Genomic DNA, 23316 nt, shown 5'->3' with positions numbered 1-23316 from the left:
TATTGCACAGACATTGTCATAATTCAAATTTGAAATATCTACCTCAGTATACATGTATGGATCTGTGCATGTGTTGTCATCATTATCATTATATATATATATATATATATATATATATATATTTATATATATATATATATATATGGAGGACTGTGCTCATGAATCAACAGAAAAAGACTAAAAGAGCCACATTAAGCCCCATTGGGTAATTTTCATCTGTTGTCCCTTAACAGTTCTTGAGGAAACCTAAACTTAAGATAAAGCACAAGTAACTGATCACTTGTTTCAGCTGTTTACAGATGTCAATACAAACAATAACAAACTTGGCAACACAACCATGATTAACAACATTTTATAAATAAGAAAACAAAGCCGTTAATACAGGACTAATGGGTGATAGACAAAACAGATGATAATGTAGTACAATGAAAATGCTAACAGACACATACATTAAAACTGTGAAAGACTATAATGGCAGTGTCAGAGATGAAGTGGTTTAATTATATGATTCCAAATTTGGTTCGTTTTAAACCATATCTTAAGTTTATATTTGGTAGAGTTCTTTAAGATTCTTTTTAGTTTCTTTAGATACAATAACTGATGGCACCAGAAAAATAAGAATTCCATTCCATTGCTAACCTTTTTTTAATCTCTGCATGAGACTGGATATGAATTTGAATTTGCTTTATGTTTGGGAGGGCAGAACCAAAAAAGTTTGACCTTAAAAAGGTGTTTTGTAAAGAGCTGTTCTGAGGAAAACTACCAACAATACTTTTTTATAGCAGGTTATGGTGATTGTGGCACTTTTCTGTGAATGATTATGAAATTATACAATGTTGTAGAAAACTTTATTATCTCCAAATTGACATATCAGTCAACAATTTCATCCAGATGTACAGACGCTTCAGATGTTTAGACACACAATGTCAGCCTCACTGTGCACCAGTCATGATTTTATTAATATGGAGACTACAGTAAAAAAAAAACAACTAAAATGTTCACAGCTGTAATTTAATACTGGGAGACAGAAAACCTTTGTAGCACAAAAGGCTGATTCTGCTGCCGAAGCTACTGAAGCTTTATCTTTTAGCATGATGCTTGCACAGAAATGTTAAAACATAAGAACTACCAGGACACAGGAAAGAAAACGAGATGAAAAATAAATCAAATGCCATTTAATTTCTCTAAGTAAACATTTTACTAGTAACCTGCTAGAATTTGGTAAATATTATAGTTACACATGATTTTTATTAATTGTAATCTTTTTGTATTAACAATTTCTTTACAGTTGTACAATAAAGGTACCATTTTATCCCAAGACCATCAATATTCAATCCTGATGCATGTTATTTTCTAAACTGAAGCACATTCATTACACTGTCTGGTAAAAGATACAATTTTTTTTCTATTGGTTCACAGAGAGAAGGCAAATGTGTTTAATTCCCCGTTATGAAGGGGTGTCACCCTTTTTCACCCTTTTACACCATTCAAGGCACTGATACAGGGCAGTCAGTCACTGTTGTCTGTGCTTGTGCAAGAGGAGATGGCGTCCACAGAGGACAGCCGGGGGGTATGTGGGACGGGTTCGGCCTCTCTGAGCCTGTACACGTCCGAGTCTGAATAAGTACTATTACCTTGATGAGTTTGAGGATTGTCAATGCAGTCTAAGAGTTCTGAATTTTCATTACATGATTTGACGAGTGTTTGGCTATCAACAAGGCTGGTGCCATGTGAGACAGCCTCTTGATTTTCATCAGCATGGTTTGATTGTGGTGAATCAGAGCTGTTCCATGATTCAGGTGTCTCATCACAGCCGTCATGTTCACCATTGCTGTTTTGTGGCGCTCTAAGACAGAAAGTAGCGGCATCTTCAAGTCCTACTCCTTTAGAGTCACACTGGCCCTTCATTGTATTCTTATTCACATCATTATGAGTTGATGGCAGTGGTGAATCCCTGTTTCTGTCCTCACCTGTGTTATGTTTGTTAAGAGGAGAACAGCTTGATGCTGGGCTCACAAATCCAACAAAGTCTCCACTGGAGCTGAAACGAAGACCCTGAGCAGCCTTCATGTGAGGTCCAGCTGGTTGGTCTTTATCTTCTGTCCCACAGGCTCCGACCTCAGAGCCTTCCCTCTCCTCCTCCTGCTCGGTGGAATCAGGAGATACATCGTTGCTTTGCGTCTCTTGGGATGCGCCGTCGTCTGGGTTTTGATTTCCCTCCTGCGCAGTCAGATCTGGTCCTTCGTCTCTCTCTGCTGGAGCGTCACCTGAAGCCTCAGTCTGATCTGTTGGGGTGGGTCTGACCGTCTGGTGGCACATGGGGCAGGTCTCCTGCACATACAGCCACTTGCGGAGGCAGTTGCCATGGAAGAAATGTCTACAGTATGTGATCACAGCAGAGCTCATTTCCTGTGAAAAGAGACATATTTGTAGTATTTGGTTTAATGCTGTAACATGGACTTGTACTCATACCCATTATTATATTACCAGTAATATTAATTCTATGGAAGTAGTAGTATAAGAAATTGTTACATATCTGTAATCAGGGTTTCTGTTGGGTTCACCTCCAGTAGTTCTTTGTCTGTTTTCTTACCTCTTAGCCTGTCTGTGGGCAGCTGTAGTCTCTCCACTCAGAGATCAATAAAGTCTTATCTTATCTTAAAAAGTTAGCCCTGCCATTTGCTGGTTTCAGAGTTTTTTAGTGGCCTTTTCCTATCTCTAACTGTCATATAATTATTAAGATTTTCAGTCACTGCTTCCTCAACAACAAACCAGTCATCATGGTCAAGGACAGGAAAAGCCAATATTAGCTGGCTTTAACAAAAACCATGGCTGGAGGCCAAATATTCATGCCTGACCAGTAGAAAAAGAGGTGGAGCTAAACAGGGAAAACTGGAACAACATGCTCTAAAGGTACACACAATGTTAAGCATTATATATAAGCAGTAGTATATGTCATGTGTCTGCCACATGTGTAGAGCTGAGCAATGTCATATATCACTACATGTTTAATTCTGTGACTCTGAATAACTGAACGATTAATGAATTATTGGTGTTTTCACAGTGATTAATATTTAGAGCTGTGGTTCCCAGCATTTTTGGCTTGTGACCTGTTAAAAAAAGTCAGCATTTACTTTTAAATTTAAATTGTTTGTTTGTTTGTTGTTAACCAGCTGAAAGTACAGAACTGCATTCAGATTCAAATCAAAAGTACAATTATGACAATGGAACTGAAGTCAGAACATGAAAAAAAAAACAACATATATATTATAATCAGCTGATTGTCTCATCATATGTTGTTTGTATTTACACATATATTTTGCTAAATCATGTTTTATTTATTAGTTTAGTTTTTTCTCAGGGGTGGTTTACTGTATATACCTAAGGCTTCTTAACCTCTCCTTTCACATCTGTTTTATTCTGTTGTATGATTTAATGCTGTATTCTAGGCTGCAAATAAAAACAAAAATACACACATTTGAGGACAGTTGGAGGTCTGCAGTATAATCATGATGAGGTTTTACATTTTGTAAACTATTCCTGGCTTCGAATTTACTCCATACGCACTCCAGTGACCTACTCATGACAGTGTGACTGACCTGGAAGCAGATGGAGCAGACGTCGTTGTGTTGCTGCAGCTGCTGAGCCGTGGCTCTGGGCAGGGAGTTGATCTTCTTAGCTGCTTCCTGTCTGAGCAGGAAGCTCCTCCAGCCAGACTGACCTCTGAGCCAAACGTTAAAGTAAGAGTGGATGATAATGACAGAGGCGCCCATCCAGCTCCACTCCCCGAACAGCGACTCCCAGGTGCCATAAGCCACCACGCAGAGCGCCACCACAAACTCCAGCACCCTGCTGACAGCGTTCACCCAGTAGATCACTTCATCCAGGCTCTCAATCGGGTCGCTGCGAAACAGCTCCACCATGAAGAGGGAGTATATCAGCATAGTGCCTGTAACCTTTAGATTATTTAAACAAAATTATTATTAATTTGCCTTGTGTACATTACCACATTACTCACATAATTGTTATGGTACAAATTATTGGTGAAAACATGGTGCAGAGAATTGGCCACTAGGGGTCACCAAAGTCAGGAATATTTTAATTCCACACAAAGACGCTTTTTAAGTTTAGCTTTCCGGTAAAAGTTCAGTTTTACAGTAGTATGACTGGACACACTTCCAGTAAGAATTACTCCCAAACAGCAGTAACACTGGCACTGTGGCAATTCACTGAGCTGCATATGCTCTCTGTGATTATTCAGTCAAATCTTTTTAAATTTAAAATGCCTAAACACATCTTGCCAAGAGTAATCCAGTTTTCCTTTCACCCCTCCTACCTGAAGGGAAGTCAGCATGCAGCTGGACACCAGTATGAGGAGCCAGAAGTCCATGTGGAAGAACTGGGAGATTTTATAAGCCATAAACACTGGGAAAACCAGCAGAAGCAGACACATGCTGAGGCCACGGAAGTGTTTCCACAGACTCCTACACGCACAGAGGAAACACAAATGAATGAAAAATATATTGAAGGGAACAATGTAAAACCCTCAGAGAACTTTTGAAAACTTTTTGCACTTTAACGCGTCTGTTACCTGTTGCGGGATGCACCCAAAGCCAGAATGATTGGATCTGTGATTTCGATCATTGACTGCAGGGTTGAAGTGACCACGATGAAGAGGATGATGCTGAGGAGGAAGGTGCGCTGCAGTGCCTGCATATCTAACAGCCCCGTCTGGAGGGCAAGCAGGAGCAGGGTGACACCCTCAGTCACACCTCTGAAGACAAGAAAATAAAGGCTGAGTCACGGCAGAGCAGCACTTTCACTTTTGACTTGTATAGTACAGTTGGTGATTTCAGCTGTTTTTGATACAAATAAATGTAAAGAAAAATAATACACTAGTACTTCTTATTACAAATCTCCTGTAATCATAATGTTGATCTTGACAGAATTAAAATGATTACTACAGCTGCTACAATAAGTCAATCTACTATTTAATTATATATAAAATTAACAATTTCCATAATTTTTAAGCATAAATATCCAACATTAATCATTTATAGCCTCTTAACTGTGAGTAAGTGCTGCTTTCCTTTGTCTTACATGATATGAAACTCCATATCTTTGAGTTTTGGACGGTTTGAAGATGGGGTTTTTAACAATTTTAGAATATTATATAAACCAATAAATTAATCAGCTATAATGAAAATAACTGTTAGTTGCCACCATAATGATTAAGATTACAGTAATTCTGACAACAGTGTTTCCAAAGTGTATTAAGGGAGAGAATTTTCCACGTCATCAATCCAAAAGCACAGTTACAAGCAATTTGTCTGGGGAAATCACCTACAACTTCTCCTGCTACTATGTGACTTGGGCGCCACCCAGTGAGCGGTAGCCAAAAACAATCCAAAAAAATAGAAGTGGCTCTAATCAATATTTTTTATAACAACAATCACAACTTTACAGTTTTGGTTCACTCTCACAACTATCATGGCATTCTGTTTGGCTGCAAAAGTCAGCTGTTCTCAAAGAATAGCTCTAAAAACCCACTGTCCACTACCTGCGTAGCAGCACACAGAGACTAGCTGGTGACTACAGTGGCAGATATTGAAGAGCTGGATATTTGCCAATTATTTCCATCAGGATTTGCAAAGACTAACAAAGCTGAAAGAGAATGAGTGTGGGACTTAAAATTGATTTTCCTATTGGACACAAATATGGCTAAAATTGGATGATAATGCTGCTCCATAACAGCTCTACATGTAAATATTCTACAGTTATGTGTTAACATCTTGGTTTAAATGTAGAAAGCGGACCAAAGGAGTTAATTAGTGACAGTATAAAACTGAAAACATCTCACCTGTGCATGACATTCTCATTCTGAACTGCTGCATAACCTCCCAGGTAGAACTTGCATAGGTTGAGCAGCCCGAGAGCCAGATAGGACACGACAAAGGTCAGACCCAGAAGAGAGTATGGTGTGGCACAACATTCAGACACACTGCGAATACATCAATTTATTTTTAAAAAAACAGCATATGTATAATGTTCGGTAGAAACATACACTAAGGAGTAAGATGCACTGGAAGTCCACATAATAACACCACACCTTGTGAGCAGGAAGAACATGATTCCCTGATGGGCTGCGGAGGCAGCGTTGCCAGACATGACGTCTGAGCACAGCTGGACGATGAACAGAACAAACCAGAAGACACTGAAGAGCAATGGGACGGCAAACTGGTTCCACAGAGAGATTCCCACGGCCAGAAGCCTGTACAGTTCGATCACCTGAATGACAGGAAACCAGAGACACGATAAGGAGTGTAAAAACAGGATATATAGTACACAAAAAGCAATATTTACAATCAAGTAAAAGTTAAAGACGTGTGAGCACACAGCATGAAAATCTTTAAGAGAAAAAACCCAGCTTGCATAAAAGCTAAATCAAATCCTCTGTATGTTTTGTCAGATATTTATGACGTAAGCATCTACAACCTTCTCTGACAAACAGACTGCACTGTGAAACTATTTCAGAGATTTCAGAATAAGAGTACCTCCACCTGAAGCAGCTCTGAATACGCAGCCCTGGCGAGCCGATATGGCACAAACAGATTTGAGAGGAGGAATATGGCGATCCCTGACCCGGTCAGTCCCATGGCAAAGGTGTTGACAGCTAGCAGCGTGGTGTGAGGAGCAGCGCAGAGTCGGGCCAGCAGGGGGAGCATGTGAGCAGAGAACAACCACACCTTTCTGGTCTTCATCAGGAAGGCACACAACGTGCTGAGAATAATCTGACCTGAGCAGAAAATAAGTTTGAATATTTCACTCAAAAAATGTGATTTAGTTTCAGTGACAACTGGAAAAGCTAATACAAAATATCTACTAATACTGCAGACATTGTGGAATAAGATAATTTTTCAAAACCCTGAAGTTTAGAAAGGGTGAAAAGGGGGAGAACTGTGAGTTAAGGGACTAAATTTGCAGCATATTTATTGTGAAGCCTTATGAAATGCAAACTTCACAGGGCTATTTTAGAAAAAAAACAACAAACAAAAATAGTCTATGAATAAAAACCTAAATGAGCCATTCTTCTACATATAAGTTTGGTTTTGGGACTCACTTGTCATTGCGGAGACAAATCTATTGAAGGCCAGAGAATCAAGGTAAACTGCTCCTTCATAACCATACTGCAGCTCTTCACGAATGTAATCCCTGTAAAACGAACCAAAAAAAAAAAAAGTTTTTTAAACATATTTACACTGTATGTTGTTTTAGCAGATACATACCATTATAGTAACACACCGCAACATACAACTGCCTGAAGCCCAATTTTAACACTGCGTTTTGCTAATGTTTGCTTATGTTTTAACTATTTATTTATTTATCATGAAATACATTCAATGAAATTAATGAATAAATTATACATTTGAGAGGAAAATATAAATTTACAAAAGTTTAATTCTTTCTGGGGTGACAGTAAAAAAAACTTACACATTATGGAATGATTTCTTCTTTTTGCATTATTAACACATACAATGTTTACTATCTAATTTGAAGAGTTTATGGATTCAATTATTTATGCCCAAAAAGACAAATTTAAGACAAAGAGCAGTAAACAACACTGTCCTCAACAAAGGATACAGTGCTGGTCCTAAAATTAAATATCAGGCTGAGGAATATGAGATACACAGACAGAGAAGCACTGTGATTGCAGTTAAGCTCTGTCAAGAAGGAAAAATGATCTTGGCAAAGTAAAACTAGGAAGTGTAGTAGTGGTAGTAGCAATAGCAGTATGAGATCTCACTTGGAAATCTGATGCCCCATGTATAAGAGAAGGGCAGCGAGTATATGGAGGTAGAGGGTCACAATGTGTCTCAATGGCAGAACCAACACCACCACATTTATCAGATGACCTGGAAAAAAACAGAAGAACGCTCATGTTTTCTGTGCTTGATGAAGACAAGAGTTTAAAGCAGAGAAGATGCACACAATGTAGATTCACATCATAATCCTGTCAGAATATTTCAGAATTTTTCAGTTCTACATGCACCTTGGAAGTAAGTTATGCTGTGTAAGAAAACCCTGCTCTGCTGAAGGACAACATGTTTTAAGGGTCATGACCAAAGCTTTCAATATGAAATAACATAATGGATACTACATAAAAGCCTCAGTCTTAATTTGAGAAGGTTTAAATCAATATAGAAAGAGCTGTGTGGGAGATTTTGCTTTTAACACCCAGTGCCCAAAGTTTAGAGGTTTCAAAGAAATTGAACACTTGGCTACTAAATGTTTCTTGGGCAGCTATGAGTTGTTTCAGTGTTAGCTCATGTAAATAAGAGATCACTCAGCCCAGATTTAATTGAGAGCATTTGAACTGAAGTGGAGATGGAGAAGATAACAAAGAGGCTAAAAAAATCTATCAGAGAGATATCAAAAGGAGCTGGTTTGCCAAAAGCAACATTTAGGTATGTTCCAAAAAACATGCGTACAGGAAAACTAAAATTAGCACTAGTCTAGGAGGGCGGAAAATTTGCATGATTAAGAAAAACTCTTTCATGTGTGCACAGTCAACTATGTTCTGCAAGATGTAGGTGTACATGTTTCCTTGTCAGCGATCAAGACAAGATCTCATGACATAACCTCAGAGGGTCCACCACAAAATGGAAACTCCTGGTAAACCTCAAAAACAGAAAAGACAAATTTGCACTTCACAGAAAAATTAAAACAAAAAGGAACCGGTTTAGTTCTGGAACAAAGTACGATGGACTGATGACACAAAAATCAACCTCCACTTCCTGAAGATCAGACTAAAGGAGAGATGCCACAACAAGCAACAGCTGAAAGCAGCTGATGTCTATATATACATATAATGACTTTCTTTGACTTTGTGTGCACAATCACTGTACAATAACTTTTGATCGTCTAACCTTGGGGCACTAATGTATGTGTTAAAAGGGCTCTACCTCCCACACAGTTCCTCCTATACCGATTTAAACCTCCACAGATTGAAGCCCAGTCTTTGCACTTTAATGTACTGTCCAGTGTTTTATTTCAAATTGAATATACTGGAGCACAAAGCCTGAATGTGTAAGTGTATACCTCATTATTGCACATTAATCACACTTCTGTGTTGCACCTGAATAAAGACTTAATTTTAATTTATAGGTTTCTGTTGCTTAAGTTTTATCTTATTAGACCAAATGCATACTTACCAAGGTAATACATGTTCCAGATGACATATTTGTATTTGAAGAGCATATCTTCATTTTTGGCCTTGAGATGTTCCGTTAAACCTTCAATATCACATTTATACAGCAGGTCCAGCACCAGTATGCTTGGCACCCTGAGGGCGACGTTGGCCAACTCTTCCAGCCGAGGCATCTTGATTAAAACCAACTTTCTGGCGAGCAAACAGGTTCTGTGTCACATATTGTTGGCTAGTCATACAGGACACAGGTTTCCAGCAGCTTCACTAATATTTTGCTCGTCTTCTTGTCATCTGAAAAACACGAAAAACACACGATTTAGGCTTCTCACACTGCACCGCAGATCTCCTTTTTGAGCAACCAGGCCGTTATTTAGCTGCGAGTTCCCGCTTTACTGTCACATTTTAGCCATTAATTAAAGCCGAGGAAGTGCGGGAGGTCAACTGTATATTAAGGTATCACAATAACAAAGCTTTTTATATAGATACTGCGCATAAATCGACACAGTTTCACTTACTTCGTACAGTGACAGACATCACAGCCGAACAGCCATTTGCTAGCTAGTTGCTGCTGATGGTTAGCTTCTACAGCGACCAGCAACATGTTTTAACCGCACTGCACGAAAAATATTTAAGTTTTTTCTCGAACCCCCGCTTGTCAACGATAGTTTGAAATAACCGCCATGGAAAAAGCGAAATTAAATCTCTGAAATAAAACGATGTGAGGACGAGTAAAGAGACTTCAGATCCAATGTTATGATTCCGCTCGGTTGCGTGGCCATTTTCCGTGTATACGTCATATAGAAATGAGCCAATCGGGTCCAGGTATCCTCGATTTCAAAATAAAGGTAATATCGTAATAAAATGCATTTTTAGCAGCATGGTGCCATTTTTGCACAATAAAATTAAATTAAAAGTAGAAGTTAATATCTTAAAATAATATTATATGTGTTTTTCCAAGATGACAAAATGACTAAAGAAAGAAAGAAAAAACAGATATTTTTGATATTACAGAATTATGCTTTATTCATTTTGACTTTTCTCTACGTTTCTATGTTAAAAACTGCATATTTATATACACAATCAAGACAGTTGAGCAGAAAAGTACGAATAAAAGACCATAAAAGTCAACTACATATGTTGCCCTTGTTAGAATTATATTATAATTTTTACAGTGGTTGGGTACCAGGAAGAAAACAGGGTGATACAAGCTATAGGATAAAAATATTAAGCTTATCTAGATGTTTGTTGTACCTTTCACGACTTTCACTTGTTTTCAATCCCCAAAGCTCTGCACAACGTCTCTCTCCACACACACTCATTCTAACAGAATATCATCCGGTTTATACAAACAAAGAAATTCCAAAGTTATATTCCCAGAGCAAGCAGCAGAAATCTCCTCTCATCGCAAACTTATGTTTTAAGGTCATACAGTTTGGCTACAATGTGCAGATGCATTGCTGTTCAGAAAGAGATGACTAATATACAGAAAGTGCATTTCCTGACTCTGTGGGTGAAAGATCGCTTGACTATCTGCTTTTTATCTGCATATAGGAAGGAAGCCACTTCTCATGCCACATACTTATGATTCCACCAGAGCATCATCACCAAAAGTTCACATGCTAGACTTTTCAAACATCATGTGTGCTTAAAAAAAACAAACAAAAAAAACATATGGAACAAGATGGTTTTTTGTTTACTGACTCAGATGTTGTTTGTTTTTTAAAATACAACTCAAAGATCCGTGCAAGAACTAAAACCTATGACATTAACAATTTAATAAGTGATTGACATGTTTACACACTGTTTAAGGTTCATGTGTTACAGGTATTTAATGCATGCAGGTGAGTGGGAGATGTACTGTATTTATGTCTTTCGTGTTCATACGTAAATGCCACATCCTGACATTTCATTGCCTCAACCTGTCAAACCATACCTGAAATAAACTAGAACTTGAACTCCTCCCTCTTTCTCTGTTATTTTATGGCAGAATAACTGACATTAAATCAGCCAGGAGCAGCAACTGGAACACTTCAACTAGACTTTATGGACGAGGACAAATTGAGTTGTACAAGAGACTCTGTGCTGAACAGAGGCTCATTAAAATGCTCTCAGAGAGACTGACAGCCAAACCTGAAAACACAAACAAATGCAGCCTCACTGTACAGGCGTGTACATGTACATGTATAGAGGCCATGTGGGAGCAAGTCATTTATAGTGTGCTTACAGTTTGACTCCTTGTTTTTCTTAATGGCGTCTTGCATTGCAACATGATTGAATTTACCATATAATGACAGTCAAGTGAGTAAGAGCTGAGTTTATTTCATGGGAGTAAAACTTAAATACAACACAGATGTGATGGTTTGCTGACAACCTAAAAACATGTGGTTTGGATGCAACTCAACAAATAAGGGATGATGTGTTCTCTGTGAATGTGTTTGTCATATTTGCCGTAATCTCCGATTTTACACAAACGTCGTTCTGCTGCTGTAATAAATCTCTGCTTGTCTTTCCAGTCTAATAAATACAGGCCTGTAACGCTTAAGACAAGATGGAGGACTGGACAAACAATACAGGTGCATCAGCAACATTTGAGGATATGTTTCCTGCTTGTTTTTTTAATATTGTTATTTAGACAGTTAATATTGTCTCAGCTGTTTTGTGTCAGATGTTTTTCAGGAAATCAGGCAGGGATTCCTCTGGAGAAATCTCTGAGTTACCAGCAGGAGTTGGAGGTTGTGATTTGGAAACATAACAGGCTGAAGATGATGTTGGCAGAGTATCAGAAGAGAAAAAGAAAGTCTCTGCGAGGGTCAGAGCGGGAACTAAAATCAATCACAAAAATAAATGGTTACATTTGAATTCAAATGTATTGAAAATGCAGACCACCATGTGGTCAATAAAATAAGGTTAATCTGGGGAAACTCTGCGTAACTTAAACACAAACAGGCTGCCAAAAAGCCAAACATATCCTAAAGTGTCATGTAAACTGATGAAGGCAGATCATCTGACACATGATGACAGTTTGTTGAAGCATCAGTAACAGGATGCACCTGCCAGATAGAATTTGAATTGTGATGTCCTACAAACATGTGGCAGCAAGGAAAGCCTTCAAATAGCACAGATATATGTCAATTCATCAGGTTTCAGAGAGGGATACTGTGGTCACACCTGCTTATGTTAGTGGGACAGGGATGTTAGTTATGGTACAAATATCTTTGGTGCAAATGGCAATTTACTCTATGTATATATGCACTGTATAAAGTTATACACTATCTCCTCCTCATTGTTTTTCTTCCCTTTTTGTGGTTAAACAGTCAAGTGGTTTTAACACCTGAGTTGTAATCTTCTAAAACAAGAAAATGTTTCATCTTCCAACTTCTGCTTTTTTGATCTGTGACTGCTGCAGATTCAGAGAAGCTTTTTTCACAGACATCACAACTTCACATCCTAAAAAAGCCAAAGAGCAGAGCTGACGGTGCATCCATCCAAGTTTTCTCAAAATATTTCACTCAAAACAGCACGTTAACCTCAGGGTGGAGCTGGAGGGGATCATCTGTGGACCACAAAAGTCTGCACAAACATTCGTACCAGTCCCTTGAAAAGATGTTGAGATATTCCACTGGTTAAGTGAAAACTTTGACCTGCTGGTGGCGCTAGAGGATCACCAAAGTCACTAGGGTACATCCTATGGGGATCATGCCTGAGCAATCATGACCATCAATGTAATGGCTGTTGATATATTTCAGTTTGGACCAAAGTGGTGGACTAATCGACTGACCAGAACTGCCGTCACTAGATGCTTCTGTTGCATGGTCAAAAATTAAAAACTAAAAAAACACAACAGTATTCTGTACAGTCATAATGACAAATACACTTAAACCTAAAATTTAAAACTTGAATACATGATCTAAATGGGGAAAAACGATTTTGGGATTAACTTCTGCATATGTATGTATGTTTACCAACTTATTTAAGATAAGCGGAATAATGTTTATGCTCCATTGTACCACTGCATTGTAAAACACTTGGGTCAATGTCTGTTGTTTGTAAATGTGCTTTATAATCATCCTCCTATCATGAGTGGAAGCAGTTGTTCGCTGCACATGTAACCCACAGTATGTAAACTGGAATCAGGCAGAAGTCTTGTTTGAATCACATATTTTCCCGGGACTTTGGTTGGAATTATGGAAGGGAGGGGAGGTGGGATTGAGGAGGAGGAGGGATGTAGATGGACTCCACATAAACTGGCTGGGGAATTTTTTTTCCTCCCCACCACTCTGCAGCTGCAGCAGCAGACAAAGAACAAGATGGAAAAATCATTGTGCACGTTGGCTGCAGTGATTTTTCTGGGAGTTTTTTCAGCCGGAGCTGGAGCTCTGATAAACGATGCCAACGACTGAGAGTTATTCATTATTCAACAACACAGCTACAACTGCGACTGTGAAGTGGACTCAGCCTGTCACTGCGGATCAGGATCAGAGCACAGAGCGGACAACCTCCAACTACAGCAGACAAAACTGTCCACCACCACTGTCAGAGACGAACAGCTGGACACCAAACGCACCAAACAAGACAGCGAGGAGGAAAACAACAGCAAAAAAGAAGAAGATGACAACAAGAAGAAAGATGAGAAAACTGAACTGGGTAAGAAAAAATCTGAACTTCTGCCAAGTGGTCCACTTTTTACTTTTTATGTGAAACTGTGAGAAACCAGAGAGACTTAAGGCTAATGAAACCTAATTATTACTGTTAATTAAAGGAGCAGATAAAGGTAATTACTAAATGATGCCTTCAGGGACCCTCTGCGATTTACATGTGCTCAACTCAGCCTGTGGAAAACTGTAACATAAATCAACTTATACCAAATTGTTTAGATGGTTTATAACAAAGAGGATCATTTAATTTATGAAAGCGAATATTAGTTTCATAATTTTGTTAAAGCAAAGCAAAGGTTTATTGTTTGGTCTATAAAATGTTAGACATTAATCTAAATCCAAAACACATTCAATATACTGTATAGAGGACTAAGAAAACAAAAAAAAATATTCACATTTAAAAGAAATCCATTCTGATCATCAAAATTATTGCATATTAATTCTCTGTTGATCAACTAATTTCAATAATCATTTCAGTTTTGTGGAGGATTTATTAAGAAACAGGTCTTACACAATATTGTTACTGTTTGTTAGAGCTCACTCTCTGAATTCACAAAAATATGTGATTTGATTTAAGCAGGAACAGGCTGTGCAACTGCAGGGAAAGAGCCAGAGCCTCTTTACAAATACTTTTATCCTTCAAGTGGAAAACATATTTACAGCTGCAACAAAGGATGATTACTGTCCAGAAAATAGTGAAATATGTCCATCACAGTTTCCCATATACCACTGCCCAACCCTTGACCCAAAGAAAACGAAACAAAACTGTTTTGACCTGCCAGTACTGGTTGTGTTTGTGACTGATGGGAATGTTATTGCTTGTTCCCAAAGCTATAAAATACCCTACAGCTGTTGTCCTCATCTTCCTGCCCTGCTAAAGTTTGACTTTACTCACTTGGCCCCTGGACTTTGTCTCAAATTACATTCTAACCCTCCCCAGATTCACTTATCTGCAGTTTCCCCTAGACAAGCAGAGGAGGAGGAGAAGGACAAGGAGGAGGAGAGGGCCTGACCCAGGATGATTAGGGATATTCCACATAACAACCGCTGGGACCTCATGTTACATCAGCCGAGTGTTTGCTTACTCAGAGAAACCAGAAAGAGAACATTTAACCCTTCAGCCATCAGTCCCAGAGCTGTTTCTGCAAAGGATCAGCATTTCCAGACAAGCACAGACACAAACCCAAAGGAGATTTTATCTTATGCTTGCTTTTCCTTTTCCTTACCAGATTGTCCTCCCCTCGGCCTGGAGTCCCTGCGGGTCGATGACAACCAGATCCAAGCTTCCTCCTACCTGCGGACAGGCCTGGGTCCTCACAGGGGGAGGCTGAACATCCAGGTCAGTGCAGATCTGGATCAAAGTCAATTCAAACACCAAGTATAAAGAACAAATTCTCAAAACAATTAGTTTAGTTTGGTTATATATTATATATATAACGTGGTCTGATTGCAAAGAAGCAGGAGTCAGGTGATATACTACCAACAAATCAATATCATTAATACCTATATCACCATCACAATCACTCAAACATGACAGAAAAACAGCAGTTATTATAATAAATACTCATGACTTACATAAGTAATGCATCCAGTGTACAGTTGACTGGAGAAAAGGTCAACCATCACATACAGGTGGCATGCTGCATTAAGCAGAGAGGTTTTCTTTATGAAGATGTACAAGTTAAAAATGCAAAATATCCTCTAATGCCTGAATTCTTACTCATTCACTTCATGTCACTGTGTTGTATTTATATCCATAATTTCTGCTGCATATTTCTGAAACTAATGTGCAATAAAGTAAAGCAGCTTACCCACACTCTCCACCACTTTTTTCCCCACTACTTTTATTGGCATGTAAAATTACCACTATAATAAAAATAAAGCTGAATGTAGAAAGTGTTCTTGTTCTTAAGCACTTTCCTGTAGTTGTTCAATAAGTATGGTCACTTAGCAATTCAGTAAAATAAATGCAACAAAATACCAGCAGTGTTATTCGATATCCCAGTAGCCATCCCCCTCTTGTTCTGCAGTCTGCAGTCTGAAAGCAATTATTTTACAATCAGGTCAACACCAAAATCTTATGCAATGCTTCACATGGAGGCAGAGCCAGGACTATTTTAATGGCTTCTACTGTAACTTCTAACATGTTTATTTTCTTTAGTCTGGCATTGAGGACGGGGACCTGTACGATGGAGCCTGGTGTGCAGAGTACAAAGACCAGCACCAGTGGCTTGAGGTGGATGCCATCCACCAAACCTTGTTCACTGGAGTCATCCTGCAAGGTCGAAACTCCATCTGGAGGTCAGGTAGTATCTGGATCAAAATCTGAAGAGTTTTTGTTCTGAAATTAAATAACCATCCACAATACGATTCAGAACACAAGATTACTGAAAACACAAGTTATTTGTTGACAAACTGAGAGCACATTTACAGATTGGATCCTCAGGATAGATGTAGTGTATTTTGGAAATTAGCTCTTCAGTTAATACGCTGGTTGTTTAAATTCAGTGTTGTGTGCAACAAAGACAGAGCACAATGTGTCTTCTAAAAACTGATTTCCTGTTCTTCTTTGTGTTCACTACAGTTGGGACTGGGTTGAAACTTACAAAGTGCAGCTGAGTAATGACTCTGTGAACTGGACACCCTGCATGAATGGGACAAAAGAGGTGGTAAGAACTACTTTTTGAGTTTTCTGATTTAAGGAATGTACCCACCATGACTAGTGGACCTCATACAGATGGAAAACAGATTCTGAAGAGTTTGTGCCAAAGTATATGTACCGTGAACAAAAAGTTAGAGAAACAACTTAAAATGAAAACAAATGAAGAGTAGCAAGAAACTGAAAAGTGTGGTTATAAACTGGCTATATAACACAAGTATAGCTATTTATTAGAATTAATTTTTTCCATATGTCAGTCTTAGTCATATGCCTCTACTACAACAAAATCTAAATATGTATTCAAGCTAGAATGCACCTTTATGAAGCCTGTAAAATGCAGGTGGAAATACAAACAAATTTAAGGTTTGCCTTAAATGGGCACCTCAACCTAAAGGGTTTTTTCCACATGTCAGTGTGCTGGACAGTTCCTAGGAAAGTCTGAACTCAATTCAAAGACCTGGAGGTGAAACAAAAGATTCTTTGCACTGTTTTTAATTTAAGGATCATCACCTCTTCCAAGTAGGGTTTGTTTTTGTTCCATTTCTTTGTCTGTTAGTACCTCAAACAGACACAGTTTGAAGGTAGCCCAAGGGTCAGTAAATAAGTGATTAACTCAAAACACTTTCTCAGAAGATCCTAAAATGTTCAAGCCTGTGTCATGTCACACTGTACTGTACAGATATTTAAAGGGAACCAGAATCCAGAGACGCCGGTGCTTGGACTCCTCCCTGTTCCCACTGTAGCCCGTTTCATCCGTATCAACCCTCAGACCTGGTACACCAACGGCACCATCTGCCTCAGGGCTGAGATACTTGGCTGTCGTGTCGACGGTAGGCAAGAATCCTCTGGTGTAGACCCGCAGAGTCTGAGTAATAATGATTCATTTTAAGGGTTTACTTTCAGAAAGAGATGTTTACAGTGACTAAGATGTAGAAATACATAAAAATGTTGGGACTTTTCTGTCAGTCAACAAAAAGAAACCAAGATGCTGAAATCTATGTGCTACTTACTCGTAGATCCAAATGACGCCTATGCCTCAGAACAAGGATCGAAGGATGGTCTGGACTTCAGACACCACAACTACACAGAGATGAGAAAGGTTAGAGCGTGATGAACGGTTGAGATTCCACACAGGCACGATGAGTAACTTTGAATCCCCTAAAGCTAATGCCAGGGATTTTACTCACGGTCTTAACAGTTTGCAGATTTCCATTCACATTTAACCCTTTCAAAGCTCCTAGTCCAACTTGTCTTCTTAACCCTGAAGCTCATGAAGTCTGTGACCGAGGAGTGCCCGGACATCACCCGCATCTACACCATCGGGAAGAGCTACATGGGCCTCAAACTCTACGTCATGGAGATCTCAGATAACCCTGGCAAACACGAACTAGGTAAGAACTTTTCTCCTGTGAGTGCTGGTGGAAATGAAACTTTAAATCCAAAGTTTCTGGACCAGAATTCTTCATGTTTCTAGAGTTACCCTGAGTTTCGCTGCTCAGGGGCCCAGTTCAACATCCTCCAGTGTTTATACAGCCTGGTTTTCTGCAGCAGCCCCACACAAAGAGGCAGGAGAGTTTTGTGGAGAAGGCCTCTCTTGTATAAACAAACTGATAACATTTTGAAATTGGAGACTGCACACCCACCACCAAACAACACAGATTCCTTTGTCACATTACCTTCAGATTAAAGGAATTGTGGCCTCTCTCCATCTGCCAGAAAGTTGAAATATATTAAGTGGAGTACAGCTTGTCTTCCTTTGTTCTCAAAAAAATGGCACAAACATATTACAAAACCACATCACTCAAGGGAGAATGATGGGAATTTAGGGTACTTAAGTTTCAACAGCTGATTTAAAAGTCAGTGGTTTCATGGTTTGATTTGGTGCCAAATCCAAGAGGAAGAGGGGAAGGGCTGCACATCTTTGCCTTTTAAGTTATAAAAAATGCTGATGTTTCGAGTGCAGATCTTGTCTCTTTGCAGCCTTTATATACAGGAATGTCTGCCATCACGTCTGGCCAGTCCATGTGTGATGATTGGCAAAGTGCTGTGGACCAGGTCAAGACTGTTGCCTAACACAATACTAAAGTGTTGAAAGTTTTATCTGAGACATTGAATGCTTTCCTGATGTGCAACCTGGGCTGTAGCTTTGACCTACAGAATAAAATAAAACACAAGATTTTAGTGTTTAAATTCAGGTTTTAGTTTGAGCTGTTACTCTAAGTTTTTATTATGTCTTCCTCCAAATTTATTGCTTGGCAGGTGAAGTGACTCTAATTTTTACTCTTGGCAGGCGAGCCAGAGTTTCGTTATGTGGCGGGCATGCACGGGAATGAGGCTCTTGGTAGAGAGCTGGTCCTCAACCTCATGCAGTACTTGTGCAAAGAGTACAAGAAGGGAAACCAGCGCATTGTTCGACTGGTCACTGAAACACGAATTCACCTCCTGCCCTCCATGAACCCTGACGGATATGAAGAAGCTTATGTGAAGGTGGGTAATGCTTTAAGTGACTCGGTGTTGAATCAGTAGGCTTAGTTTTACTGTTTTTTCCCAAGATGTTTTAAGGATGGTGGGAAAATTGCTTCCTTAGGATTAGGGTTAGACATACACATTGGTCAACTGTCACTGTAGGAGGGCCTGTTCTAAATGTTGAGATTATACCATATTCTATGCATTAATCCATCCATTGTGCTCATTGATTCTGTCTCTGATTGGCTGATCTGCTGCAGGGCTCAGAGCTGGCTGGCTGGGCTGACGGACGATACAGCTTTGAAGGAATCGACCTGAATCACAACTTTCCAGACCTGAACAACATCATGTGGAATGCCCAGGAGAAAGCAGGAGATGTATCCAAAGTCCCCAACCACTACATCCCCATCCCAGAGTACTACACCAAAGAAGATGCTACTGTAAGGAGAACAAGTGGAGTTCAGTTAGAGCCACCATGTGTAGGATTTTAAAAAAATAATAATCAAAGAATCACTCCTCTGTAAAACTAAGAACAGGGGCTTTGAAAACAGGCTTCACTGACCTTGATGTGGCAAGTATCATCAGAGAAATGATTTTAATGAAGCTGGGATTACTGAACCAAAGGACCAAACTCTGCTGTTTAAAAAGAGGGACATGGAATCGTTTTTTAGCTTTTTAGTTTTTTAGTTTAATAGTGCACAAATGTAGGTCACACTGAAAAGCAGCTCTTTTGTAAGAGTAATGTTTCCAGTTTAGAGGCAATACAAGGCCCAGATCAGGAAACAATTCCAGAGCCAAAAAACTGTGGTTTTCCTGGAAGCCTGAGCATTGTCAGTCAATGTTTGGTAACAGTTTCCCTGTTAAAGACGCACACATGTTGAAACTCTGTCTATAAATATCTATAAATCTTATTTTGAAAGGAGTATTTTTATACCACTTTACTAATATGCCACAATTAGGTTTCAAGTTTTCATATTAACTCCTCTAAACACCCAGTGTTTAGTAGGTTTTTGTATTACATTTCCAGCTAACTACTTAATTTTGAGGTACTTTACTTGAACATTTGCATATCAGGGAAGAATATTGTAAATTTTACTTTGATACTAATTTTATTTTAATGCAACACTTTTACTTGTAACAGAGTATTTTACATGAATGTACTAGTACTTTTACTTGAGAAAAGAATCTAAGTCCTTCCCCCACTCCTGTTCAGGTTGCACCAGAGACCCGAGCCGTCATCAACTGGATGCAGGACATTCCCTTCGTGCTCAGTGCAAACCTCCACGGCGGAGAGCTGGTGGTTACGTATCCCTACGATTGCACCCGCGACTGGGCCCCTCAAGAGGACACCCCGACGGCAGACAACGCTTTCTTCCGCTGGCTGGCCACTGTCTATGCCTCCACCAACTTGGTGATGGCCAACCCCGACCGCCGCATCTGCCACTACGAGGACTTCCAGTCGCACAACAACATCATCAATGGAGGAGCCTGGCACACCGTCCCCGGCAGTGAGTCACACCAGTGAGCTCTTTGAATGATCAGAGCCATCTGAGAGGATTTAGTGTGGAGCTTTTAGAGAGGATGCTGGTTGCTTTCAGTTAATGTTAGAAAATAAACATATATTTTAATTTAAACTCCCTGTAATCTCTAATTCTGCATTTTTACTTTGCAAGTTAAGAAAAAGGCTCTTTGAAAAGCTAAGTTACTGGACAAACCCCTTACTTTAGCAGATTAAAGAGATTACCTATAGTTTATGGGTATAATGTTCTGTTAAGGATCAAATTCAATTGTTTTCCCACTCAAAGATACTAATTCCATGCACATAATTCTTATTTGAAACAATGAAGTTTGTTTGAGTGTACAACTTTTTCTCAGTATAACTGAGAATTTTGGTTGAATTAACCCTTGAGTTGTACTTTTACAGTACAGCAACAGACATTTTGTCTGTGTCAATATGTCATATTTACTGAATGGTTTGCAGGGACATTGATTTAGTTACATAGATATATTTGTATTTTATGTCTTGCTGCTGCTTCTTGTGATTTTATTTTTTCTCCTGTGCTTTCCATCTGCTTTTTTTTAAATAGATAAATCTAAGAAATCTACATTTTAATCTCTTGAAACAACTGTTTTGACCTTTTTTGCCTGTCTTTCTTTAATGCACATGTTGTGTGTGTTCTGCAGGTATGAATGACTTCAGTTACCTGCACACCAACTGCTTTGAGGTGACGGTGGAGCTGTCCTGTGATAAGTTTCCTCATGCCAGTGAGCTTCCCATCGAGTGGGAGAACAACAAGGAGTCTCTGCTGGTTTACATGGAGCAGGTCAGCGTTTGCACTATCCATCTGTCTGTCCGGGAAAAAAAAGATACACAAGTCAAATTTCTGCCTTTAATCTCCTCCATGAGTCCTGACAATGCAGCATGTTGTCTTCCCTCAGGTTCACAGAGGGATTAAAGGTGTGGTGAGGGACAAGCTGACCAAAAAGGGAATACCAGACGCTATAATCAAGGTGGAGGACCACGACCATGACATTCGATCAGGTCAGCCAGTAGATTTCATGTTTTGCAGTTTTCTCCTCAGGATTTTTAAAACTAGTTTTAGTGTTTCATTACACCTCCCTGTAGTAAACTAAGAGTCACAGCAAATACAGAGCAGAGGGTTGTGGTTGCAGTTGTGTACATGAATGAATTGACCTTAAAGAGGCTTTATGTAAGTTTAACACTCACTACATAGCCAACGTTAGCATTAACAGCTGTTTACTTACTGGTGTAGAAGAAGAGTTGTGAGTTGAGTATCAAACTTCATTCCTTTACTTGCTAAGAGCTGTCTCCAGCAGTAGGAAGCATCACCAATGATTGCCTCTATTTCTATCACTTCTTTTCTTCTACTGAAGTTAGCATGCTAATTGGCTAGCCCCAGTCCATCAGGTCACTTTCTGATAGATGAACTGTGGTTTGGGAACAAAAAAATGAATGCTCAGTTAGCTCAGTAAATCTTTTTTTTTTGTCTCGACCTTTGTAACTTACACATTTCTCTCCTGTAGCTGCCGATGGAGACTACTGGCGTCTTATGAACCCAGGAGAGTACAAGGTGGTAGCTTGGGCTGTGGGTTACCTCCCCTCCATGCGTCGGTGCCATGTTGGGATGGAGCCATATCCCACCATCTGTGACTTCACCCTCACCAAAACGCCCATTCATTTGATAAAGCAGATCCAGGCCAAAGGAGGGAAGATCCCCCAGGACCTTCAGTTACGTATCAGAGCTATGAGGCTCCGCAAGCTCCGTGCCAGCACCAAGGCCATAAACCGCCGCAGGGAGAGCCAGCGGCCGCAGCAGGGGCAGCTGAGGCACAAGAGGAGAGCTCGGTCCTCTGCAGCCCGGAGAATATGAGAGGAGAGGGAATGACAGGCTTGAGCCTCAGAGAAGAGCTGGATAATGGATTAAAGAAGTTCAATCAAAGATGAGAAAAATGCCATCTGGAAAAAGTGACATGTTTCAACTGTTACTGAAATTAAAGGGTCAGTTTACCCAATTTACAAGAACATGTTTTTCTACACAGCTCCAGAGATGTAAAGACATGCAGACAGTTTTATGTTCCTGTCTCTGAGATTTTGACTTACATCACTGTCTGTTTACTTTTTACCAATTCAACAGTTTTGTACTTGGATGTGCTAATCCTCTAAGGCAGATTATCCCATGACAGTCACACAAAAGCTCAAAACAAAAGTTACAGGATACTTAAAAAGCAGGGTTCTTATACAAAAGCAGTGGACATCTACACAGTTATTGACAGGCATCCTTGAGTGATAATGTTCAGATTCACTTAACTGGTCTTTTGTAAATGAACTGTGTAGTTCTTCATTATAGCTGATGATGCTGTAGTGTTTGTTATCTGTTAAGAGACTGAGTTGAGGTGGAGTGAGAAGTGTCAGCTGGTCTGATATGTGCCATGTTTTTTCACTGCGTCTGTATTTGTTTGTTTGACTGTAGTCCAACAGGACCATAAACTCTCAAATAAATATTCCTTATTTGTGTCACCTATATTCTAGTGTCTAGATATTAATTTAAGGTGTGGGAAAACAACTTGTCAAACCTCCCCAAGGTGTCATAAAATAGAAATTTAGGGTCATGAGAAGATCGACCAGAGGGGGAAGAAGAGGGAAAAAGATAGAAGTTGGGTGCCACATCCATACAACGCAAATCTGACACTGTATATACTAGATATGCATACTCATAGTACACTGTTTTTAAAGTTAACATACAAAAATATCAATATACTTTACTATTCTTACGAACAGGAAGTGATACAATATGTGTGACTTTGGA

General features: G+C 39.3%; 2 protein-coding genes across 2 annotated transcripts; one reads left to right on the top strand and one right to left on the bottom strand.

Moving 5' to 3' along the window:
* Window positions 1-832: 832 nt before the first annotated feature.
* On the bottom strand, window positions 833-9987 carry zmp:0000000662 (RING finger protein 145). The gene is made up of 11 exons (XM_018666250.2): window positions 9724-9987; window positions 9213-9499; window positions 7805-7913; window positions 7121-7212; window positions 6555-6796; window positions 6110-6288; window positions 5861-6001; window positions 4592-4774; window positions 4337-4484; window positions 3600-3956; window positions 833-2409 (listed from the first exon to the last, which is right to left on the bottom strand). Exons 2-11 carry the CDS (start codon window positions 9379-9381, stop codon window positions 1510-1512), a joined length of 2520 nt encoding a protein of 839 aa, XP_018521766.1. The 5' UTR covers window positions 9382-9499; window positions 9724-9987; the 3' UTR covers window positions 833-1509.
* A 6038-nt stretch (window positions 9988-16025) lies between these two features.
* On the top strand, window positions 16026-23031 carry cpxm1a (carboxypeptidase X (M14 family), member 1a). Its single transcript, XM_051078325.1, has 11 exons — window positions 16026-16169; window positions 16448-16532; window positions 17202-17352; window positions 17539-17621; window positions 17790-17913; window positions 18813-19009; window positions 19249-19428; window positions 20202-20496; window positions 21173-21312; window positions 21428-21530; window positions 22034-23031. The coding sequence occupies exons 2-11, from the start codon at window positions 16512-16514 to the stop codon at window positions 22378-22380; spliced, it is 1641 nt and encodes a 546-aa protein (XP_050934282.1). The 5' UTR covers window positions 16026-16169; window positions 16448-16511; the 3' UTR covers window positions 22381-23031.
* Window positions 23032-23316: the final 285 nt, after the last annotated feature.

Source organism: Lates calcarifer, linkage group LG19, assembly GCF_001640805.2.
Source record: "Lates calcarifer isolate ASB-BC8 linkage group LG19, TLL_Latcal_v3, whole genome shotgun sequence".
Lineage (NCBI taxonomy): Eukaryota > Metazoa > Chordata > Actinopteri > Centropomidae > Lates > Lates calcarifer.
This window is presented reverse-complemented; position numbering and strand designations above follow the sequence as displayed.